Raw genomic sequence first — 16,972 nt, 5'->3', positions numbered from 1 at the left:
CGGACACAAAGTACAAAACAGGTGACACGGTGTACTACAAGGCACACAACCTGTCAAACGCGCACAAAAAATTTCACGCCGGCTTCGCACTGAAATGGTGGGGACCGGTAAAGCTACACAAACGCGTAGGCAAAGGTGTGTCACCACAGACCAACAGCCAGCACGCAAAATTCACGTGTTCTGCCTAAAACGCGTGAACACCGCAGCGCCCAAAACACCCCCCACCCAACCCCAATCCCAACCATAAATCCACAATAGCATTTGGTGTACATAATTTCAGTCGGAATAGCACCACACTACCAAATGGAACGTCAACCCCCGACGACACCCAGCACCCTCCAACAAGCGGCGGAACTGCTGGAACGCAGCCAACAGCTGCTGAGGTCGGCCAGCTTGGAGGAGGGCACCAACACCGCCACGGCGGCACGGGTACGCCAGATGTCCACGGCGCAGCTACAACGGGACCCGGTACTGTGGGCCGCCTACACACGAGGGTGGGAAGACCGCACCGTAATATTTCAAAGGGCGACGTGCGGCGAACCCGCAACCGCAATGCGGCTTAATAGGTCGCGCAGCCCCAGACGGGTGACACGACCGACGGCCACGGCACGACCCGCAGCCACAGCACGACCGGCGGCCAAAACTCGACCGGCGCCACCACCGTCGACTAGTAGGGCACCCGCGAGACTGCGATACCGATACCAGCGCCGAGGACATCGACCATCCTCCAGGAACGCCCGTCAACCCGCTGCCCACAACACAAAACACCACCACCGAGACAACACCACCGGCCACGCTTAACGCCCGCCAACGCCGAAATAAGCCTAACCAACGAACCACGGAACAATTAACAGCTGCGAACCCCCAAACAGTGGATATGGAAATATCCCCGGAAGAGGAGGCGGACCTGTTAGGAGAGACGGCCGCAGGCATGGCTGACACTGAAGACATGGAGGTCAGCCTCATGTACTTCAGTCCCCCCACGTCTCCCCAACATGACTAGACACCACCAGGGCCACGTCTGCTGAACACAGCTGGAAAAGCGTACCCACGGACAGGTGTCTACCACAACCACCCTCCACACACACCCCTTGACAACACCGGCAACTGCCGGAACACCACCGACGTTGGCAGTTTGGGTGAGGGGGGAGTATGACGCGGTCCCGCGTAATAGCTGTTTGAATTCAAATAGCCTTTTACGCGGAAAGCCGCGCAGCGCTTCTCAAACAAACCGCCAATCGACGACGGACGACGCAGGCGCGCGACACCCACGCCGTGAACCGTCGGCCGGCCGTTCGGTGAACCAGATTGGTATGTGCCCAGTTTTGATCGACGACCCGCACGAGAGGGATCACCTACACGTCCCCGGAGAATCGTCTTTTATTTTTTTATTTTGTTCTCGCTTCTCGTAACGGTTACCCACAGGGCTACCCTTGCCATAATCGTTGTTCGTTTTGTTTGTTTGGAGTGAACAGTAGGATAAAAAGGAGAGTTCTAGAACCGCATCCTGCTAGCACATCCCTATACCTGATGGCACATCCCGCGAAGCCCGTTGCACATCCCACATACATATCTATACATCTATCTATACATCTGTACACCACCTCTGCACAACCCATGGGTTGAGCAGATCTATCACATACGTACACGACATTCCCCCCGCTACCCCGCTCTTCATATACCCCCTGCCATCAATCACGCACTTATACGATATTCCCCCCGCCACTCTTCCCTATCAATTAGCCGCGGAAAATAATTTAAAAATTTTTTTGCCGAACCGGGATTCGATCTCGAACCGATCGCTTTCCATACGACAACCACACCGCTGCGCAATTTACTCGCTTATGTTTACTAGGTATATTCTATCTCATTTAACTGGTGTTTACGACAATCGTTCGCATGTGTACGAGATGTATTATTTACCCCCACCACCACAATCACTATACCTTACAAAGGGCCGCCGCGAACGCGCGCGAGCCCGCCACCGCGTTATCATATCTGTGTTATCAGTTATCACATCTATAAATACCTACTTACATACGCACTTACGTATAAACACACATACACATACATACATACATATATATACATACATACATACACACACACGTTATACATCTCAAACAAACACACACATTCAAATATACATAGGTACTTACATATATCTAAACAATTATACACACATCATTATCACAAACCCCTGAACATATTATTATACAATTTATATACTTATTACTTATATATCAATAAAACGCATCGTTAGCATACGATACATAGGTATATTTATACATATAAATATGATATAACCATACACATACAAACTATAATATAGTATTACACACCATACAGTACTCATCAGTTTTCATTCTGAACTTATATAATAATATTTACAACACACACAAGCTCAACATATAGGTTATATACCTTATCAACCATACACGCATGCATGCATAGATACATACTTTCATATCACATCACACACACACACACACACACACGATTCCAGTATTCCATATAGTATACAAACAAGCCGCCCAGTCCTTTATTCATTCAATTACATATGAACGCTCATACACACACATACACACATACATACATACATACATACATACATACATACATATATACAAAAATATTATATATAATCAAATTCGAATAACATCTCGCTGCAGGTCTGCAGGTATGCTAGGTATAATTAGAGAATTTAAAAAATGCGAAACTTGTAGGCGTCGCTTGCAGATATGGGTAGGAACGAATGAGTTAAAAAAATGCACGGTTTTATACCTGTAAACTTAGATGCAGCAGATATAGAATTATTAACGTCTCGAATATTTAACACGATAAATGAATTTTAGATAAGTAAACGATGTTTATACAGATACTAATAAACGCTTATTTATAACTATTTACCACGCTTTTTTTTTCTCCCCTTACGTATTTACATATTTATAACATTCAGGTATACATTATATATCAACTTGAATACGTTTGTATTAAGCTAAGTATCGGAAATGTTTCGTATTTATTTCATATGAGACATATCATACGGGAAGTACTCGAGATGAAGATCTGTATAATACGACCTGAAGTTTTGCTACAGGCATACAATATTTCTATTTTCCTAGGACGTGCAATGTACATATCCAAAAAAAGTGGTGCACATGAATTAGAGATTTATTTGAAAAACATGGATCCAAACACATCCTGCATACCTGATAGGAAAATGTGGTATACCATACAACTGATACTACACACCTAGTTTGTTGGCTAGAGGTTTGAGATCTTCCTCCGCATTAATATATAGGTATATATAAAAATAATAAAAAAAAAAAATGTGTGATTTCAACAGTTTGTGGACAATGTTCTACATAGTAATAGAAGTATATTACTAGATACGTATCTATGGAACACTTTACCATACGGATATTAACACACCCGATATATACAACAAACCGATGACCCTGTATTTCATTGTATAACTGGGATCGGTGGTGGCAGCGGCGGCGGCGGCTAAGGCAGGGATTTTTTGAATGAATGAATAGTCGCTATTCATTACTCCCAGTAGTTGATGATATTATGTCGTACCATATTAACCTATATCTCTCTCGATCGCTCTGTGTCAATACTACGCACGTAATTATCATATAACGTTTTAATTTTTTTTGTTCATTTATTTTAAAATGTTTAAATGCGAACAATGTTTTTAGAAATTCGTATACAAGTCAAATTTGATCGCTCACCGAAAAACACATCTCGAAATGTTTAAATGTCGACAATGTCCTTCGGAATTCACGGTGAAACGTAGTCTAACTAGACACGAAAAAAATCACAACGCCGAGCGTATCCCATGTATTAGGTGTGGTATTACGTTCAGTTATAAGGCCGGTCTCAATAAACATTTGAAAAATGTTCATGGTATGTATTTTTGTATCCACTTTAAATATTTATTATTATTATTATATTTCAAATGTTTTATCAGGTATAGTACAAATCGCGCCACACGTCTTTGTACCAGACTTACAGCCTGGTACATCATCCGTTCGTAAAGATTGCGTATCAACTGCACGAGATAAACAAAATGTCCGCTTATCACCCATTCGAGATAACGCGAGGGACGAATTTACGAGTTACGTGAATGAATGCTGGGAGGACGTTCTAGACGTTAACGATCTTCTCGGACAAAATGATTGCTTATCACCAGAACGAGATAACACGATGGACGAATTTTGGAGTAATGTGAATGACGATGAATGCTTGGAAGTTTTGGACACCGTTGAGAATCTCGGACTTTATGACTTTCAAGGTTAGCATTTTTTTTTTTTTATAAGTGTGCTATAAGCTAATTAGTTTTTTTTTTTAAAAAAAATTCATACACTACGCTCGATAATGGCAAACGTGTTTCCAGTGCAAATACAACGTCGGCTGTTAGGCTAAAAAATTACGTTTAAATCTCGTAAAGTCTTCAGGATTTACACAAATCTCTGCATCATGAAATCATGCAATTACCTGGTATTACGTGAAAAATACCAACAATATTCAAAACTATATCTACTTTCTTGATTCGATTAAATCCGAACTAGTAGATTTACTAAAATCATTTGCGAATAAGTTTCTTCATCACATATTTGGTCTTGTGGAGGGCACCCCATGTCGTCAATATTGATGATCCCGAAGTAAGGAATATACTCTAAAAGAAGTTGTTTTTTCTGATCGCCTTTAACGTATATGAAACTGAACTTTAGCGAATTCAGTACTCTACCTAGTTCTTCATACTCAACATACCCATATTCCAAAGATAGTTAGTGATAATTACGCTCCAACCACTTGTTAATTTTCCGACTCTTGTTATCCTGTATTGATTTTGAATTTTTAAAAATCCAATGTTGGGTGGCCCATGTTTCTACATCTACTATAGACATTTCTTTTATCATGTATTTATTATCCCTCCCGAGAATGCAATGGAAATCAATGATGGCAGTAGACATAATTATTATTTGGATGACAGTACTTCAGGAATTTGTTTCAACTTGTCTGTATTTTCATTGATATTTTGTAACAATGCTTTGATTTTTATAAGGTGCTCTTGTATATCATCACACGTTAATTGAAGTGTTTCAACTTGTTCTTCTTGTGTTTGAATAGACTTATGATTTTCCTCGAGTAAATATCCAAATTTATCTAGTCTTATACAATATGATTTGATGGTTTGTTCGAGATTTGTTACAAATTTTCTTGTTTCACCAGCCTGTGAACATCCGAACACGTTCATACCTAGAGCTCGACTGATGCTATTTTCTAATGTCACTCGTATTTATCCAACTATTGTGCGTATTATCAAACCCTAGCCATTTTACGAACATCTGTTTTCCCTTCCTACGGATAATTTTCTCGATTAAATAATCGTTTGGGAGATTGGTCTTTTGAATTTCTTCAGAGTAGAAACAACCTAAAATCGGGTTTCCTGTATAATCTTGTAGTTGATAAGTAGTGGGGGATGTCTTGTTTATTTTGGTTATTTTAAATATTTCTGTGGACCAGCTCGGCAAATAACCTTTTGTAAATACCCCTTTATATATACTGATACGGACGTTGTCACCAATGTTAAATTTAATTTTTCCATTAAGAATCGGACGTTGCTTTAATTTTACCGAAGAAGGATTGTTATCAGCCTTTCTGGGTGTCATAGATATTGTTCTGTGTTTTGAATTATTATATTCATTAATCAGAGATTGTAAAATATAAACCCATTCATGTGTTCCTCGTGCAGTGAACTCCCTATACATTTTTTCTTTAATTGATCTGTTCAGGCGTTCAATGATACAGGCCTTCGTTGTACTATACGTAGAATATTTATGTATATTGTGTTTCTTCATCAACGCATCGAATGTCGCATTGTAAAATTCTTTACCGTTATCGACCTGTAATAGTTTTGGCGAGCGCTTCAGTAGTATTTTTGACATTGCATTTGAAACTTCTTTAGCCGTTTTCGACTTTAAAGGTTTAGCGAAAGAGTATTTCATGTAACAATCTATGATAGTTAGAAAATATTTATAGCCTTTATTCTTTTTAGAATAAGGTATCATTTCCACCAAGTCTGCCTGCCATAGATCGTTTTTACCATACACATTAACTCTTCGCCTTGCATAATTTTTTCTTGCTGGTTTGTGTAGTTCGTTCGCTATATCGCGTTTAGACATTTGGAATTCGTTTTATTAAACCCGTTTCATACAATTCTTCGTAAATTGAAAGTATTTCGTTGGAAAGCCCTGTATTACCGGCAGCTTGTGAGGCTAAAAGAAGTCGTAACCTATCAACCAACTCGTTTGGATCATTCCAATATACTAAATTATGCGCTTGTAATTTCACACCCGAACCCGAGGTGAATAGCTTGCTAATAATTTGCTCATACTTTGTACCACCCTTCCTAATTTTTGTTCCGTCCTGTGTTAAATGTGCTGAAGTATGAATCAGTATTTCTTTATACGTATTTAAGTCATTAGCAGTGTATTGCATTGGATATCTGGAACACAATAACTCGCCAAGCCCCTGTGTCAGTGGATAAGAGTTTTCTCTCACAATTATTACACCGTTTTTAAATTGTATTACTTCTGTACCTAATTTTATAATGCCTTGAGAATTTTTTTTTGGGCCATATACTTTATCTTTTTCTTGGTCTTCTAATTTACGAAAATTTGTAAACCGGTTGTCGGATGCGTTGGAAACCATATCATTATCGACTTTGGAAGTCTGTAATTTGTTCAGAGGTTCGATTATTGGCTGAAGTGTTTGTGATACAAAAGATTGAATATCAGCTTTCCATGTTTTAATGCGATATACTTGCGTTTAATATTTTCTTTAGCTTTAATCAATTCTCCGAGTACCTCGCCTTTAGACGACATATTTGTGAATGAAAAGTCTTATAAAAAAAGAAGGGAGTGGTCCGACCAAATCGACGTGAACGTGTCCGAAACGTCTGTCTGGTGTCGAGAAAGGCATTATCGGCGATACCTACTACGTGACGGTGAACCTTGATCCGTTGACAAACTGTGCAGTGTTTGGTCCAGTTGCGAACCTGCCGATCCATGTCCGGCCAACAATGACGCTCCTTGACCAACGAGAGGGTGGCTTTGATGCCGGGATGTGCCTGATTGTGTAGAATGTCGAAAATGCGGCGTCGAAATGTCGCGGGGACGTACGTACGTGACCTGCCGGTTGCCAAAGTGTCGAAATAGACTAGTCCTGATCCAGTATCACGTAAACGTAATGAGCTGCCCGATGTGCCGTTAAGTATGCGTTGAAGTTCCAGATCTTCATCCTGGTCCTTAGACAACGTCATGAAATCCGGAAGTTGTGCATGGAGAGTGACAGTCTCGAGTCGAGAAAGTGCATCTGGAACTACATTTTTGTCACCCTGTATGTGATTGACTTGTTGCACAAACTGTGCGATAAAACTGATGTGGCGCAACTGTCTATCACTGTACTTGTCAGTTTTGACCGTAAACATGTGTTTCAACGGTTTATGATCTGTGAGCAATACCGCGTGCCTACCCTCGATGAGATGTAGAAAATGACGAGTAGCTTGATAAGCGGCGAGTAACTCTCTGTCGAACGTACTGTAACGGACCTGCGTGGGCGTTAGCTTCCTGGAGAAAAATCCGAGGGGTTCCCAAGAATCATCGAGTAATTGTTTCAGCACCGCACCTATTTCCATTTGTACAGAGTTTAGCGTTCGGTTTCGGGTGCGACAAATGCAATGAGTTCGCGAGAGCGTCACGAGATTTGACGAAAGCATCGCGGGTCTCGGGTGTCCAAATTAGATTTCCGTCTTTCTTCTTGATCGACGCGGCGAGTTCAAACAACGGGGCTTGCAACTGTGCAGCATTAGATATAAACCAGTGGTAATAATTTATTGAACCCATGAAACGTTGGAGTCCTTTTTTTGAAGTTGGAGGGACCAATTTTGGATTTCACTGATCCACTCGGGCAGTGGGCTGCAACCGGTGCTGTTAACGATGTGGCCGAGAAAAATTAATTGTTATGCGCCGAAAATGCATTTGTTGACGTTGATTGCGAAGCCAAATTTTTGGAATCGCTTTAGTACCAAACGTAAATGCGCTTCGTGTTCGGACTCTGTGCTTGATGCTATCAAAACATCATCAATATAAGTGAAAACAAAATCCAGGCCACGGAGAATGTTGTTTATGAAGCGTTGGAAGGTTTGTGCTGCATTTTTTTAAACCGAAACACATGACCGGAAATTCATAGAGGCCGAAAGGCGTTGTCACGGCGGTCTTTGCGACACGTCGTCGCGCGCGACAGGAATTTGATAGTAGGCCCGTACCAGTTTAGAAAAAATCGTTTTACCGTAGAGGTTCCTGGTAAAATCATGTATGTGTGGGAGTGGGTACCGGTCAGGCTTGGTGATGGCATTCAACCTTCGGTAGTCTCCGCACGGGTGAAATGAGCCGTCTTTCTTGCCGACGAGCAATAGCGGGCTGGACCACGCGCTATCCGATGGCCGACATATCCCTGCGCGAAGCATGAAGCCGAACTCTTTTCGTGCGATGACCAGGCGATCGGGTGCGAGGCGACGCGGACGCGAGAACAACGGTGGTCCGGTAGTTGTTAACACGTGCTCGACTTTATGCGTGAAAACTGTTGGCACGGGCGACTCACGTGTGATTTCCGGATAGTCAGTGATCAACTTGGTCCATATACGTGGGGCTAGGAGACCACGCAAATGGTTTTCAAAACCGTGTTCGTGGTAATGATCTTCGATGCCAGTCCGGAATTCGAGTCGACTAGGCGGTTGCGGCGGACGTCGACTAATAGACCGTAGTAATGCAAAAAATCTGCTCCGATGATGCCCTTGTTAACATCGGTGATCTCAAAAGTCCATGTGAACGATCTAGTTAGTCCCAAGTCGAGATTAAGGGCCGGTATTTCATATTCCATTTAAGCTATAACTTTACTAAACTGAAGTGTAGTTCTTAAGTGTAGTTTAATTTGTATTCCGTATATCAATTAGTTTAAGTGTTACCCTTAACAAAGCTATACTTTTTCAATTTTCTTCCATGATTTTACATAGATGTTACAAAAATAAATATTATCAAAATAGATTTTTCGATTAATTATCATTGATTTATTATTTTAATTATTAAAAGTCATTACTAAACGTGTCTGATCTGTCGTGAACACTAAATAGTATAAAAAAAAACCATTAATATTAAAAATGAATAAGGTAAGTAACTATTTGTATAAATATTATTTATATAACATTCATATTATATTATGTATCATTATTGTATAATATTGCATTAAAAAACTAAAGTAGGTAATAGTTGAATTCCTGGAAATGTTCTAGGATTAATTATCGTGGTATAAAGTTTGATACTAGTAGTGAAAAGAATTTTTGAATGTACAAAGTTTCTTACTTAAAACAACTGGTATTTAACTCGCGTTCAAAAGTGATATCTGGTGCACGCGTTTAAATAGGTACTACCTATACGTATACCTACGCGAACGATAAAGAATTAATTTCCCAGTCGTGGAATAATATTTTATAATTTTTTCTATCTAGTAATATTCAAATTTCAATCAATTTTATTCAAATAATGGCTAAAATGATTCCTAAAATAATATGAAAATAAAATAATATCTGTTTATTATAATATATGTAATTATTTATTTAATTTTAATTTTTTTTTAATATATAGAATGAAATTTTGAAAAAGAGAAGTTCAAACTTCACTCATACTGAAGTTGATTTATTACAATCGCTTATGACCAAGTATTGGGACCAATTAGAAAGTAAAAAGTCTGATACTCAAACTTGGAAACAAAAAAATGCATGCTGGGAAAAGTTAACAGATGAATTTAACTCACAAAACTCTGTAATGGAAAATCGCTCGACTAATGTTTTAAGGAAAAAATTGGAAAATTGCAAAAAAACTGTTAAATCAAAACTATGCAACGAAAAAAAATATGTCAAAGGTACCAGGGAGGTCCACCTATTCCAACAACATCTTTTTCTGCGACAGAAAACCATATACTTTCCCTTATAAACATACAAGATGATGCCTTATTTGATTGCGACGCTGTTTCAGGTATATATTTACTTTTTATAAATTTTTTATAATTATAATAATAATTATCTTTTGAATTTATTTTTAGATTTAGAGGCTTCACCATGGATTGATACAGTACCAGAGAAAAGCAGTTCCCCAGATGACACTGTATTTAAATGGGATGATTATTCGCCGGCACTTTTAAAAACACTCGTTTCTAATTATACTCGTTGATTACTATACCATCTGATATTTATTCCGTGAGTCTAATGTAGAAAAATGTACGAGTTTAGATTTGTATATAATAGTATATAATTAGGTACTTTTTATTATTAGGCTGGCGTGAGTAATGGTGGAAATGAAACGTTATAAAAAGAAATAATAATAGATGCAACTATGAGATCGAACAACACACGTAAATATATAATTGATATTATATTTATAATAATATTTAAAAAATAAAAATCTTTATTTAAATATAATAAGCTATTTATTCAAATATTTGATTGGGGTGTCATTATATTATGTGTATATAAGCTCTCAGAAAAATATTATAAATTGGAATGTGAAACATTAGCAAAACTTATAAATAAAAATTATTTTGATAACAATTGATTTGCTATTTATAATTTTTTGTCGTAGCTCTCCAAAAAAAAGTGAAAACATCTGGCACAATAACCAACAAAAAATGGAGTGAATTAGCTGATGAGAAAAAAAAACAAGTTTATTAAAAAATGAAAAGTTGAAGCTTGAAATGCTGCATTAACAGGAAGAGCACGATTTGAAAATTCAAATTTTGCAACGTGAATGAGCTATTAAAAAAAAAACAACTCGAGATACTATAATTTAAATTCAATTTAATCAATTTTTTTACTAATTTTTACTAATACTTCTTAATAAAAACTATATGTATATAAATTTAACTAGTTACTAAAATAAATTAAATTAAATTAAACTAAATTTTGAAAGTACTGAATGTAAGGGTTTCTTATATTATTATTTTGTGGTCTATTTACTACTCCGTCATCAGCTACATTATTTACATAATTAACAGCCTCCTCTAAATCAGCTGACAAATTTGGTAGTACAATATCTTTTTCAATTACAGCTATATTATGTAAAATAGCTGTTGCTACAATGAGTGCTTGTGTTTTCCACACACGTAATCTAATACCCACAGCTAAAATTGGAAAACGACGTTTCCATACACCAAATGTTCTTTCTACAGGATTTCTTGTTCGTATTTGTGACTCGTTAAACAAATTTTCTGCCGGTGTTTGAACAGTCAATATTGGTGTGATGCAATATTTTGTCAGCGCGTATCCACTATCAGCTAGTAGTATACCGTTTCCAACATTACCACGTTCAAACATAGCACAAATTTTCGAATTTTTGAAAATTCGAGAATCGTGAGCAGAACCTTGCAACGCACCACAATATCCAAAAACTTCAAATCTGAGCCACATATAGCTTGAACATTAATAGAAAAAAATTGTTTCCTATTTCTGTAAGTTTCAGCATTATTTCCCCCTGTAATAAATATAACAAAATAATTAAGAGTTAATAACTAATTATTTACTAATTATTTATCAATCAGTAATGTAAACATTAACTTTCAATAATTTTACTTTCACTTGTTATACTTGTTATATTACACATAAAGAAGCATGGACATAAAACTTCGAAAGTTTACAAATAATTTCAAAAATTAAATTATTATCTTAAATTATAAAAAGTTAATTCGTAAAAGGCATAAAAATATTCAACTGAATAAATGGTTTCTTGTACATAATGTTTGATTGATTGGCTAATTCAGGGGGGTTGTTATTCACCCTTACACTTGACAAAAAGACAAAAAATGCAATTCAATTTCATTATTACAATATTGCTAATGAGACTTGAAATATTTTGATTGCATAATTTTTTTTTGATTTCCCTTGTATTATATTCTTTGAAAATGAGCATATTATATAGTATGTATTAACTCGTACCTGGTGATTGGATCTTCACATGAGAACAATCCAACGCTCCAATGACCTTTGGAAACCTTGCTATTTTATAGAATCCTTGCTGCAAATTATTAAGCCCTTCAACATCATTAGGAAATGTTAAACATTTAGACCTCAACATAGCAATGGCTTTTAAAACTTTCCAAACACATTTTCCAGCTGTAGATTTATGAATCCCAATAAAGTCTCCAACAGTGATTAACATATTTCCTGATGCTAAAAAGCGTAATGTTAATAACATCATTTGCTCGGGAGTAATCGCATGATTTCTAAAAATTAAAAATAGTTTTTGTAAGATATGCCTTATATTTTACTTTGTATTAAGTTTTTTATTTCGTTTAACTTTAGCATACCTGTTGGTAGGAGATTGCATTTTATCCACAATTAATGCCAATATTACATTTACAACACGTTTTGATAGACGAAAACGATTATAAAATTCAATCTCATCCCAAGTACTGAAATGATCTAATCGGTTTCTATAAATTCGCTTTTTTCTTGGGCGATTCAATCGTTCAATAAAGTTAACAATGTCTTCATCGTCACTTGACAGTGATGAATCCGATATGTAAAGTATAATTTCATTCATTTTGAAAATTAAAACATACAAGTATAACACAATTACTTAATTTAACTTGAATAGTTGAATAGTTACAAAATATAGATTTGAAACAATTTTTACTTATAAAATCACACAACACAATGATTATCATTGAGAAAATAAAACATAAATGACAGATAAACTCTACATTAGGTATGGTTTAGTTTAAGTAAAGCTTTTAGCACGTTAAGTATTACTTAAGTGTTAAAAGTATAATGAAATTCGAATACAGTAGAATCCGCTTATTTGGGACACCGCTTAAAGGGGACAACCGCTTAATGGGGACAAATTGTCATAGTCCCGAACGGATGTATAAGTTTAATGCAATTTAACTTCGTTTATCCGGGACAAACTATCGGTTATAAGGGACAAAAATAAAATCGTTTAACAAGATATTTTGTCCTAAATTATCTACTTTCTTATCGAAACTGTAATTATCTAATATTTACGGCTCTATTATATTTTATATACGCACGTATATGTACATATATTGTACATACAGGTAATTTACTTATATCTTACGCCAATTATGTCAATCATTTTTTTCCATTACCACGATAAGAGTCAACTAGCCTACGTACAAAATCGAAAACCTTTAGTTCACGTTCTTTCGTCGATGTGTATTAATGTATGTGCGTTTTTATTAATCCCAGTTTGTGTTGTTACGTAACAATATTATGTCTCGTAAAGATTTAACATTGATTGAAAAAATTTCTGTACTGGATAAAACGAAGGCTCAACCTCATAGTACTAGTCTTCGTGAGTTAGAGAAATTAATAGGCACGTCTAAATCGGTACTAAACCGATTGAAAAATAATGAAATAGCTATTCGTGAACAATATGAAAATTAAACGACAACAAAATTGCACCTGTAAACAGAAAAAGAAAACGAGAAGGCAAAGATCCCGAAGTAGACAAAGCTATGAACGAATGGTTTTCTGCTGTTACACAACGTGGTGTTCGTATTTCTGGCCCCATGTTAGAGCAGAAAGCTGAAATTTTTGCTCAAAAAATTGGACATAGGTAGTGATTTTAAGGACACAGAAGGTTGGATAAGTCGGTGGAAGGATAGGCATAACATTAAATTTAAGCGATTTCACGGAGAAAAATCTAGTGCTGATACGAACGGTGCTAATGAATGGTCGTTAGCTAAATTACCGGAAATTCTTAAAAAAATTTCTCCTCAGGACATGAGGAGCCGATGAAACTGGGTTATTCTACCGAGCGACTCCGGATGGTTCTTTGTGCTATAAACGTGAAACACTTGAAGGATCAAAAAAAGCTATGGATCGCATAACAGTTTTATGTTGTTGTAATATGGCAGGCACTGATAAAAAAAAATTGTTGATAATTGGAAAATCCGCAATGCATATCTATATGTAATAAAATAATAATCTAATTAATTTACGATATGTATAATAATGCTAAATAGTAAATATGTATACATAATGTACAACTACTAATAATAATAATAATAATAATAATAGTTAAATAGTACATAGGTATTATGTAATTTTTAAATAAAGTATTGATTAAGTGTGTATGTATGTATTTTTTAAATAAAGTTATTTTGTATGTATATTGTATAATATATGCACTTTAATAGTTTCGGTTTATTAGTTATTTGGTTAATCGGGACAGTCGGATAATGGGGACAAATAGGTCACCGCCCGATGTGTCCCAATTAAGCGGATTCTACTGTATATTGAAAATTGTGTGCGCGAATCGCCATCCTTGTATTTTTATTGATTCATTTTTAGTGAGCGCTAATCGCTACTAAAATATTATTATAATAATATATTGTGCAAGCGCAAATCGCCAACTACTATTTATTATACCGTTGTTGTGGACGCGAATCGTCACCGAATTTGTATTATTGTCGTTAGCGCAAATCACCACGAAGACTTATTTTATTTATTGTCATATATTATAAATAATTTGCAATTATTGTAACTTGTCAATTATTATATTGCTCATAATTTATTGTGTTAACATTGTATAGTGATTAGCTACAGGACCAGCTGGCCAGTCTGCGCTCCACGATCTGTGAGTTATTTATTGTTATTATATATTTTATATTATAGCTCAATTAGCTGCCTTCAATTATTATATTGTTGGGCCACATATTTATATTATTCTTTAGCAGCTCAAATAGCTTGCCATATTATTAGTTTATTGTATTGTTGAGCCAGTAGCTTATATTACACTTTTACGAGCTTACAGCTAAAACGGCCAATATTATTGTCTACCAAGATTGTTTTTATATTTTATACTTGATGTTGCTGTGATTTATATTTTACTGTTCTTGATTATTGTGTACAATACAGCAACTCATTTTTACCAGCAACCGTGTTACTCATTTATTTATTTATTAGACTTAACTTTTTTGTCAAAAAGATAAAGTAGACGAATGTGTAGCTGATCCTGCATTAATTTCTGTAGACCACACCAATGTGCTTTCTGATAACGATTTAGGACATTTTATAGAAACTTATTCACAAATTTCTGAAGATAAAAAGTTTGATCTTTTAACTAATCCATGGAAGCCTAGTAAACATTATAATTTTAAAAATGATGTTGAAGACAGTAAACGACCATTTTTGTATAAATGGTTTTCACAATACCCATGGTTAGTATATTCAAAGTTATTGAAAGGAGCTCTTTGCCTTACTTGTGTTCTCTTCCGGGCTCATGTGACACACGGTTCATACTTTGGATCTTTTATTACCAGCTCGTTTGTAAATCATAAAAAATTTGTAGAAAAGGCTAATCAACACGAGAAAAATAAATGTCATATTGAATCTTTCATACGATCCAAAGATTTTAATGATATGAAAAAAACAAATTGTGGTATTGACCAAGTATTAGATTCTTGTTATAGAAATAAAATTGAAAAAAATAGAAATAAATTAAAGCCAATAAATTAATACATAATTTATCGATTCGAGGAGATACAAACAACACTGCAGTATTTAATGACGTATTAAAATTTAGAGTTGATGCTGGTGATTTGACTTTAAAAACTCATTTAGAAAAATCCAATAAAAATGCATTGTACATATCACGCCGTGTGCAAAATGAATTATTAGAATGTTTATCTTCTAGTTTAAGATCTGCGATTACCAATGAAGCTATGCAAGCATTTTGTTTTTCATTAATTGTTGATGAAACGGCTGACATTAATGTCACTCAGCAGTTATCAATTTGTGTAAGGTATGTGTATAATAATAATTTACATGAAGAATTTTTAGGGTTTTTCCCCTTACAAGAGTTTGATGCTTCATTTATAACTCAAACAATATTAGAAGCATGTACTAACCTAAATATTGATATGAATAAATGTGCTACACAGGGGTACGACGGATGTGCTACGATGGCTGGCCATATATCTGGAGTGCAAAAAAGAATTAAAAATGTGTATCCCATGGCTAATTTTTTCCATTGCGCTAGTCATCGTTTGAATTTGGTAATTAATGATTTGAATTCTTTTACTAAAGTTAGAAATTGTATAGGGAAAATAAAAGAAGTTACTATATTTGTTAGAGATAGTGCACTTCGTAGAAATATTGTAGGGAGTAATTTGACAAAATTATGCTAAACAAGGTTTGTTTAAAAACATAAAAGTATCAGAAAATTTAAGGACCAATATGTTACAATTGTTGAAGGCTTGGAAGAAATATCAAAATCCAATAATTTTAACAGCAAAACTACCCACTGTGCAATGGAATATTTCGGCGATGTTTTTACAACATTAATTTGGAACTTGTAATGTTACTTTTCATGTTATATTCGCGTAATTGCAATGTGTATGGAACTGCTTATGTCCGGAGAAAGTAACTTTAATTGTAATATGAATACAATGCTTTATTTTAATGTTCCATGCACATTACAAAGTATCATTCCATACAAGTTATACGGTTATATGCCAAGCACGTTATAAGTATTATTCCATACATGTTACCAGTAAGTTCCCAAACACGTTACAAGTAACTATCCACTATTCATGCACATTGCATGTAATGTTCAATGGATGTTACCAAATAACATTTGTATAACATTACAAATAATATTTTATATATGTTACCAATTAACATTTCAAAACACTTCAATTTTACTCTAAAAATGTTTCAGAATAAAAATATAAATAAAATATTATTACAGTGAAACCTCTGAATAGCGGACACTCCGGTTATAATCTGTCACCACTCACCATTCATAAAAATTTCAACAATTGAGAGGTCTTCGTTAGGGGAATATTCACTATTTAATAATATACCTAGTTAAATTTCATACCT

At 35.6% G+C, this 16,972-nt stretch overlaps 1 protein-coding gene and 1 pseudogene across 1 annotated transcript; one reads left to right on the top strand and one right to left on the bottom strand.

Annotated features, from left to right (window-relative positions):
- Positions 1-11,017: 11,017 nt before the first annotated feature.
- On the bottom strand, positions 11,018-12,665 carry LOC132948226 (putative nuclease HARBI1; annotated as a pseudogene).
- A 689-nt stretch (positions 12,666-13,354) lies between these two features.
- LOC132948218 (uncharacterized) lies at positions 13,355-16,275 on the top strand. Its single transcript, XM_061018601.1, has 3 exons — positions 13,355-13,436; positions 15,075-15,551; positions 15,629-16,275. Exons 1-3 carry the CDS (start codon positions 13,355-13,357, stop codon positions 16,273-16,275), a joined length of 1,206 nt encoding a protein of 401 aa, XP_060874584.1.
- Positions 16,276-16,972: the final 697 nt, after the last annotated feature.

This window comes from Metopolophium dirhodum, chromosome 1 (assembly GCF_019925205.1).
Source record: "Metopolophium dirhodum isolate CAU chromosome 1, ASM1992520v1, whole genome shotgun sequence".
Taxonomy (NCBI): Eukaryota; Metazoa; Arthropoda; class Insecta; order Hemiptera; family Aphididae; genus Metopolophium; species Metopolophium dirhodum.
This window is presented reverse-complemented; position numbering and strand designations above follow the sequence as displayed.